The 7,673-nt window shown below is 40.8% G+C and overlaps 1 protein-coding gene across 1 annotated transcript; it reads right to left on the bottom strand.

Moving 5' to 3' along the window:
* Window positions 1-1,842: 1,842 nt before the first annotated feature.
* CYSLTR2 (cysteinyl leukotriene receptor 2) lies at window positions 1,843-6,923 on the bottom strand. Its single transcript, XM_077855864.1, has 2 exons — window positions 6,916-6,923; window positions 1,843-5,453 (listed from the first exon to the last, which is right to left on the bottom strand). Exons 1-2 carry the CDS (start codon window positions 6,921-6,923, stop codon window positions 4,415-4,417), a joined length of 1,047 nt encoding a protein of 348 aa, XP_077711990.1. The 3' UTR covers window positions 1,843-4,414.
* Window positions 6,924-7,673: the final 750 nt, after the last annotated feature.

The following is a 7,673-nucleotide window of genomic DNA, read 5'->3' as shown; positions in this document are numbered from 1 at the left end:
GAACACAAAGATCTTTGGGGACCAGGAAGCAGGAGAGGGGCCAGGAGTCCCTGAGCTTAGAATTTAGCTTCCTGGGCATATTCATGCAGCTAACAACCCTTCTGAGACCTTTCCAACTCGCCATGTAAATTAGCCTCCATTCCCAGCTGTGTATCTTTGAACTTTCTGTGGGTTCTTATGTCAGTGCCCTATTCTGTGCTTATTAGAGCTTTCAAATACGCACTAGCTTTTTAACAAGTTCTCTATTGTTAAAATTCTCCTTGTGGCCTTTATTAGCTTTGAGTAGCTGCCTCTATCTACTTGGGGACAAAATGTCTCAGAGGAAGGATCTCTTATCACCATATCTCCCACCTAAACCCCATCCTTCCCTAACAAGGTCTCTATTTTCAAGCCCTTTTCCAGGAAGAAAGCCATCTCCCTTGTCAGTCTCCCCTCCTACACCTGTTTTGGGCCTGTTTGACATCATCTTTGCCTCAGAATAAATTGTGGGTCATCTTAATTAAATTCAAAACAGAGAATTGGTCTTTCAAAATAGTTACAAAATTTACCAGCATTGCTTCTTAGGTCCCCACTGAAGAGGCATGGTTGTCGTACCATAATTCCACTAAAGCTGACACAACAAAAACCCTTTGTCCCAGTTGAACAATTTATGTACGTGTTCGAGGGGCTACTAGTCTCTCAAACAAAAAGAACTGTAACTAAAACTTCGGGACACTCTTGGCTTTCACTTCGGTAAATAGGGGGGCTCCATTTTGTTTTCTTCCTCAAGGACAACATTCTTTACCAGATGAGATGTTTCACTCTGACTAGAGAAAGGGAAAGTCTTGGAAAAAGAAAAAGTAAGTCATTAAGCATGCTGTCTCTCTCACTCACACACACACGCACCATAGGTTTAAAGACACCATAACCCACAATCGCTGCATTACTGTTCAGCCCGTGGATCTTGGTTGCTCGCACCTTTATCTGGGCTATCTTGCCCTTGGAGAGTTGTTGAGATTTCTAATCACCCTTGGAAAATCCCTATGACTTTACAATACAAACTCATACTTTAGCTTTCACCCTCCTTCTAACACATCATTCTCTCACACTCCTGAGCCGCTAAGGCTGCTGCATAGATACCAGCCGATCGGCTTGGATGCCCGGCTGGCTGGCAGTTCTTCTCCATCTCACTTGAGTGCAAGATATGGGGCCTCTGCAAGTCCCATTTCACCCTTCTCGCAGCTGAGATGACAGTAGGTTTAACCCTACTGCAGGTGTAGACTCTGACCATCCTTGCTCCATCGAAGTAATCCCTTACTTGGTCTAGTTTAGGAGCCGGTGTGTGTAATCTGAGTAGGTCTAGCCAAAAGGCAGCCCAATGACCTTCGTTAAATGCTTTGAGGAGATACCCTGTTTCTTCTCCTGGGTGTAAGGAAGGAAGCATGTAGCCTCAGGCTGCTTGCAATCGGCTTGTTCCCATGCGGGGATTCAGCCATCAGACCAGCCAATACCTAGAGAAGACTCACAGGAGCCCCAGCTGAATGGGGTCTGAAGCCTTACTTCTCTCTGGATGTTACAGTTATGTGAGATAATGATTGTTTAAGCCGAGTTGGGTTTTCTGCTGCTCGTGACTAAAATATATCCTGATATACTAAATCATCTCTGATCCCAGGAAGTGACTCCCAACATCCCAAGAGGACCTCGCCTCTCACAGAAGGACTGGGTGGGCCTCCCTCAGTGGCCCAAAGTCTAGCCATTTCCTGCTTTCATTCCTCCTGCCAATGTTCAGTGCCCATTAATGGTGGCCTTTCTTTTCTGTCTCGTTTCTTAAAACAAACAAACAAACAAACAAAACCCACAGAATTGATGCCATTTTTAAAATTTAATTTAAACTTAATTTTTATTTCAGCAATACATATTTACAAGTTAGATGGCTGAAAAGTCCTTAAAAGGAGAAGAGAAATCTCCACCTTATTGTCCCACCCCAAACTTTCCAGAGGCCATCCCTGTCCATCCTTTTCACCGTGTCTTCTGGATGGTAGCTCCTGTTGCTAAACAACATTTTGATATAGCTTTTATCATTCTCTAGCTTTAGTTGTTATGCATTTTCTGTGATGGAAGATGGAGACCTAGATGACTTACACCCCTCCCCCACATACATATCCTCTCATTTCCTAATAGAAATTATATCACAGTATTTTGTTTTTACGTTATTCCACATTATTCACAGGTGAGCCATGTAGTGTACTACGATTACATTTTTGTTCTTAAACAATAGTTTCTTTTTATGAGCATTCAATGAACGCTGTGTCTTTTCCTTTGTTTATTTTTCTATGTATTTTCACTAGTTAATCCCAAGTGCTTCAAAAAAACATATAAATCCCTCTAATGTGGCAAATCAATTAGTTTCTTGTTTTTCTGCTACCACCAACATCCTATGTTGTTCACTTTTCTCCTGTGTTGGATTCCTTGTTTCCTAGATGTCATGTTTTTCTCTATCTTGGCTTAATCACTTATTTTGGAGGAGCACATCCTCCAGTTGGTTTCCAATAAAAAGAGCAAGGGTAATAAAAGCGTTTACACCTTTCTTCCTGAAAACGTCTCTATCAACCCTGTCATTTATTTTTAGGTATTTTGTAGGTATGTTGTGGCCTTTGTCTACCCCACCCCACCCTCCACTGCCCCCAAAGTGGAGTGGTCATTGTGCATAATTAAGAGTGAGGCTCTAACAGGCTGACTAGATGCTCTCTGAATAGAAGGGATTGGTTGCGGTATGGACTTCTCTGCCAGGTAGATAATAGGGCAGGTGCCAGCTTTTGTGTTGGGAAATCCTCAACAGTCTGTATCTGTTAGTCTTTCCCTTGGATTGGGTTGTTTCCCCACAGGAGGATCCTGCAGGCTCCTGTTTTGACAAGATATGAGTCTGACAGCATTCTGACATCTGAGTAAGGGAAGCGTCCTGGGGCTCTTGTTTACTATAAAGATGTTCCCTTTCTCCCTAGCTTGAGAACACCACCTCCCTCCCACACCCCACTCTGCCTGAGGTCAATGACTCCAGAGAGAAAATGAGGAGGGGAAGGTGCCTGATGGGGAAAGGGAACTTTTATTCAAAGTTTCAGCCAATCTCCCAGAAGGTTCGTAGGGGGAGCAGTGGAGTCAGCACCCAGCTAACCTTTCTCCACAGATATCTTTTAAACTCCTACCACCTGTGTGAACTTGAACAAGTTTCTTAATTTCTCCAAGCTTCGGTTTCTTCATCTGTAAAGTAGAAACACAAGGCTTCAGTGTAAGGGTTAAATGGAGTTACTGAATATGAAGTGTCTGGCACAGTCTGCCCAGCATGGAGAGGCCATGCAATTGTTGGTAGTACAGTGGCCAGGGAGGTAGTAGTTGGTAGTCTCCCTAGCTCTGCTTCAGTGGATGGAAAGGACCCCTTCCCACTATCCAGTTCTTTTCTATACTCCCTCAAAAGGAAAGCCACCCTATTCACGTGCCACCAAAATATTAGTAGAATTGCAGGGGTACAACCACCTTTGCAACTTGTCCTCTACCCCACCCTCTCTCTCAGTGCCCAACCAAACGCTTAGAGCAACCTCCTCTGTTCTGGCTCCCATCCCAATAGATTAGCATGCACGATTGAGACCTTCAGTGAAGTCAGTCCCAACCCAAATCACAAGAGTAAAATTGACCCTCTCCTTTCTACCATTTGACACGTAATCCCTCCACTCCCTAGACAAGGCCCTGGTTCTTCCTCCCACTCTTCCTATTCCTTCTAGCCCCCAGCAAGAGAGAGGCGAAGGGAATCTTCTTGCCTGCAGTGTGCTAGAGCCTCTCTCCCAGTGCAACATGAAATTTCTCTTTCTCCCTACTTTTTACCAGCTCTGTCTTGCCCCAGTCCTTCTCTCCCCTTTTCTCTCACTGTTCTTGTTTGGGACCTTGACTCTGCTTTGACAAAGGGCAGCCTTCCTCACAAAGTCTTTTCAGTGAATTCTTAGGATGTTTTTTCTGGTCTGCTCTGGAACCTCCATTAGCTTTGTTAACTGGCTATGCAGCTTAGCCAGTTAGAAGAGGAGCTGGAGAAGCTGGGGAAGTTGAGTTTATCTTAAAGTTACTTTAGAATACCTGATGGGACCAAGATCTGGTACAGAAACTGATGAAAAGAAGCACACAATGTGCTGAGCATCTTTTCCCAGTCTGACATGTGAGGTTGCAAGACTAGTAGAGATTTTGTCTGCTATATTTCTCTTTTTGAGTCAATCACTGAAAACACATCTAATGCAATGTTTGAAGTAGGACTTATCAACAAAAGTCATGGTCAGTTAAATGTTAGGAGTGGACCTTTGTTGGAAACAGTTAAATCCATGGTCATTTGGAGACTATGTGATGAATGAAGGTGGGCACAAGGATGCAAGAACAGGTTCTACCTGGCAACCCCTTAAATTTGTGTTTCCCTCTTCAACCACATGCAGACAGGAAGGCTGTACTTTGTCTTCTGTGCCTTCCCTTTTCTGAGTATCAACCTCAGTCTGTCCTTAAAATTTTCCCCAGCAAAGTAATAGAGCAAAGGATTGAGGCAGGTATTGGCTGCTGCCAAGGCCAGTGTGACGACTACAGCTTTATGCAGGTCCTCTTTGCATGTATTCACTTTCCACTCCATCAGGTGGAGAGTTCTCAGTATGTGATAGGGCAGGAAACACAAGAGGAAGATGATCAAGGCAATGATGACGGTGATAAGTGCCTTCTTGTGAGAAACACGCAGCCCTGATTCTGGGACCTCTACTTTTAACAGGGCTCGAATGATCAGCAGGTAACAAATGCTGAGCATGCAGAATGGCAGCAGGAAGCCCATCACCAAGGCAATGTAGTTCATGGTCTTCAGTTTAACAATTTTATTGATATTCAGCTCTAAGCATAATACGGCACTGCCCTTCTGCTCAGAGCCATTTTTCAGAAGCATTACTGAGGAAGCCATGATAAGGATCCATATGATCCCACACAGAATCCAGGCACTCTTGATGCTGGTGACATGGAGAAGCCGGAAGGGGTGAACAGTTGCCAGGAAACGCACAATGCTCAGCACAGTCAGGAAATAAATGCTGCTGTACATGTTGACATACATAGAATAAGACATAATCCTGCAGGCCAAGTCCCCAAATATCCAATTGGAGCTTCTGATGTAATAGTCAGCTCTGAAGGGTAGTGTACTTGTGAACAAGAAATCTGAAATGGCCAGGTTTAGCATGAAAACATTCACAGAAGTGGACTTCTTATAAGATTGCAGGAAAACATATATGGAAAAGCCATTTCCCAAGGTTCCCCAGACAAATATTACCAGGTACACAATGGGGTAAAAATCCTTTTTGAAGTTTTCAATTGTGCAGCTCCCATTGCTGTTGCTACTATCAAAGGTGCCATTGGGTTCCATTTCTGGCATGGAGGTGAACGGAGGCAAGGACAGAAGTTTCTTCTCTATGCTGGATTAAAAAGAAACAGACACAAAAAGTTACTCCTCACTCACTACTTACATCTTTCCAGGTTTTAATGAAACAGGGAGAAATACTGGCTTATCTTTGCAACTTGAGTCCAAAAATATTAGCAAAGTTTTTACTATATCCTCCATTATATTTCATGATAAATTTCTAGAATGCAAAATAAACATTGATTTATTTCATTGAAACCGAAGCCTCAAACTTGGGAGACATTTGGTCCAGTGCTTGTGTTAATACTACAGTCTACACCTACCAGACAACAGATGTCTCATCAGAATATTTGGAAGAAGACAAAAGCACAACATTTTTAAGTGCTAAAACAAAAGTCTACCAACCCAAATTTCTATATCCAGCAAAAATACTTTTCTTTTTTTTTTTTTTTTATTGGTGTTCAATTTACTAACATACAGAATAATACCCAGTGCCCGTCACCCATTCACTCCCACCCCCCGCCTTTTCAAATATGAAGGAGAAGTCAAGACGTTCTCAGATGATGGAGAACTAAGAGAATTTATTGTCTGCAGACCTACCCTAAATGAATGGCTAAAAGAAGGCCTCTAAACAGAAAGGAATCAATAAAAGAAGGACCCTAGGAACATTAGAAAAGAGGCAGAAAATGAAAAGCAAAAATATGGGTTAAGTACAATAGGATTGTCTTCTCTTTTTGAGTCTAAGTTACATTTGATTATTGAAACAAAAACTCTAACCTTGTCTGATGTGATTCAATATGATGCAGGGGAATTTTTAAAGATAATTTTATTGTAAATGGGGGAGGGTAAAGGGACACAAAGGAGGTAAGGTTTCCACAACTTCACTTGAGTTGGTAAAATGATGATGCCAATAGACTGTGGTAAATGATGTATGTGTAATGTAACACCTAGAGCAGCCATTAAAAAGCTATACAAAGAGATATGCTCAAAAACACTAGAGCCAAATCAAAATGGAATTCTGAAAAGTGGTTGAATAACCAACAGAAAGATAAGAAAAAGAAAATAGACAATACAAGCAGAAAAATACAATCAAATAGCAGGCTTATCCCTAACAAACCAATAATTACATTAAATATAAATAGTCTAAATATACCAATTAAAATACAGATTGGCAGACTGGAATATATATATATATATATATATATATATACACATATATATATATAATATGCTGTATATAAGAAATTCACTTCAAATAACAGTACTGGCAGGTTGAAAGCAAGAGGATGAAAAATATTTATGTCATGGAAATGTAAATCAAAGAAAATCAGGAGTAGCTCTCAATATCAGATAAAGTAAACTTCAGAACAAAAAACAATATGAGAGAGGGACATTATATAATGATAAAAGAGTCTATCTATCAAAAAGACACACCAGTTCTAAATGCGTATGCCCCAAACAACCGAGTTGCAAACTATATGAAGGAAAAACTGATAGAATCAAAAGGAGAAATATACAAGTCCATGGTTACAGTCAGTAATTTCAAAATCCTGTCTCAATAACTGATAGAACAAATAGACAAAAACTCCGCAAGAATTGGATAAACTCAAGTACAACATCAACCAATGGGACCAACTGACTTACCTTTCACAAAAATTAACTAAAATGGATCATAGACTAAATGTAAAACTATAACGTTTTTAGGAAAATAAAAACCCAGGAGAAAGTCTCTGGGATTTAAGACTAGGCAGAGAGTTCTTGGACTTGACATCAAAAATGTGATCCATGAAATGAAAAATTGATAAATTGGACTTCATCAAGGTAAAACAACTTTTCCTCTGCAAGAGGTTCTGTTGAGAGGATGAAAAGACAAAATATGGGCTGGGAGAAAATATTTGCAAACCACAGATTTGACAAAAGACTAGTGTCTAGAATACATAAAGAACTCTCGAAACTCAGCAGTAAAAATAAATAAATAAAACCCAACCAAACAAAACCAAACAATCCAATTAGGAAATAGGCAAAAGACACGAAGAGATATTTCAGGCGTGTGGGTAAAATACAAGCACATACAAAATTGTTCAATAGCACCAGCCACCAAGGAAATGCAAACTATAACTACAGTGGGATATATTTACACGCCTACTAGAATGGCTAAAATAAAAAATAATGACAACATCAAGACATTCTAGTTATCGGTCAGACTTGTAAATCTGGTAAATAGTAACCATTGCTTCCTAACTTTCTAACACCCATTCTATCACCTATTGTCTTG

This window comes from Canis aureus, chromosome 17 (genome assembly GCF_053574225.1).
Source record: "Canis aureus isolate CA01 chromosome 17, VMU_Caureus_v.1.0, whole genome shotgun sequence".
Taxonomy (NCBI): Eukaryota; Metazoa; Chordata; class Mammalia; order Carnivora; family Canidae; genus Canis; species Canis aureus.
This window is presented reverse-complemented; position numbering and strand designations above follow the sequence as displayed.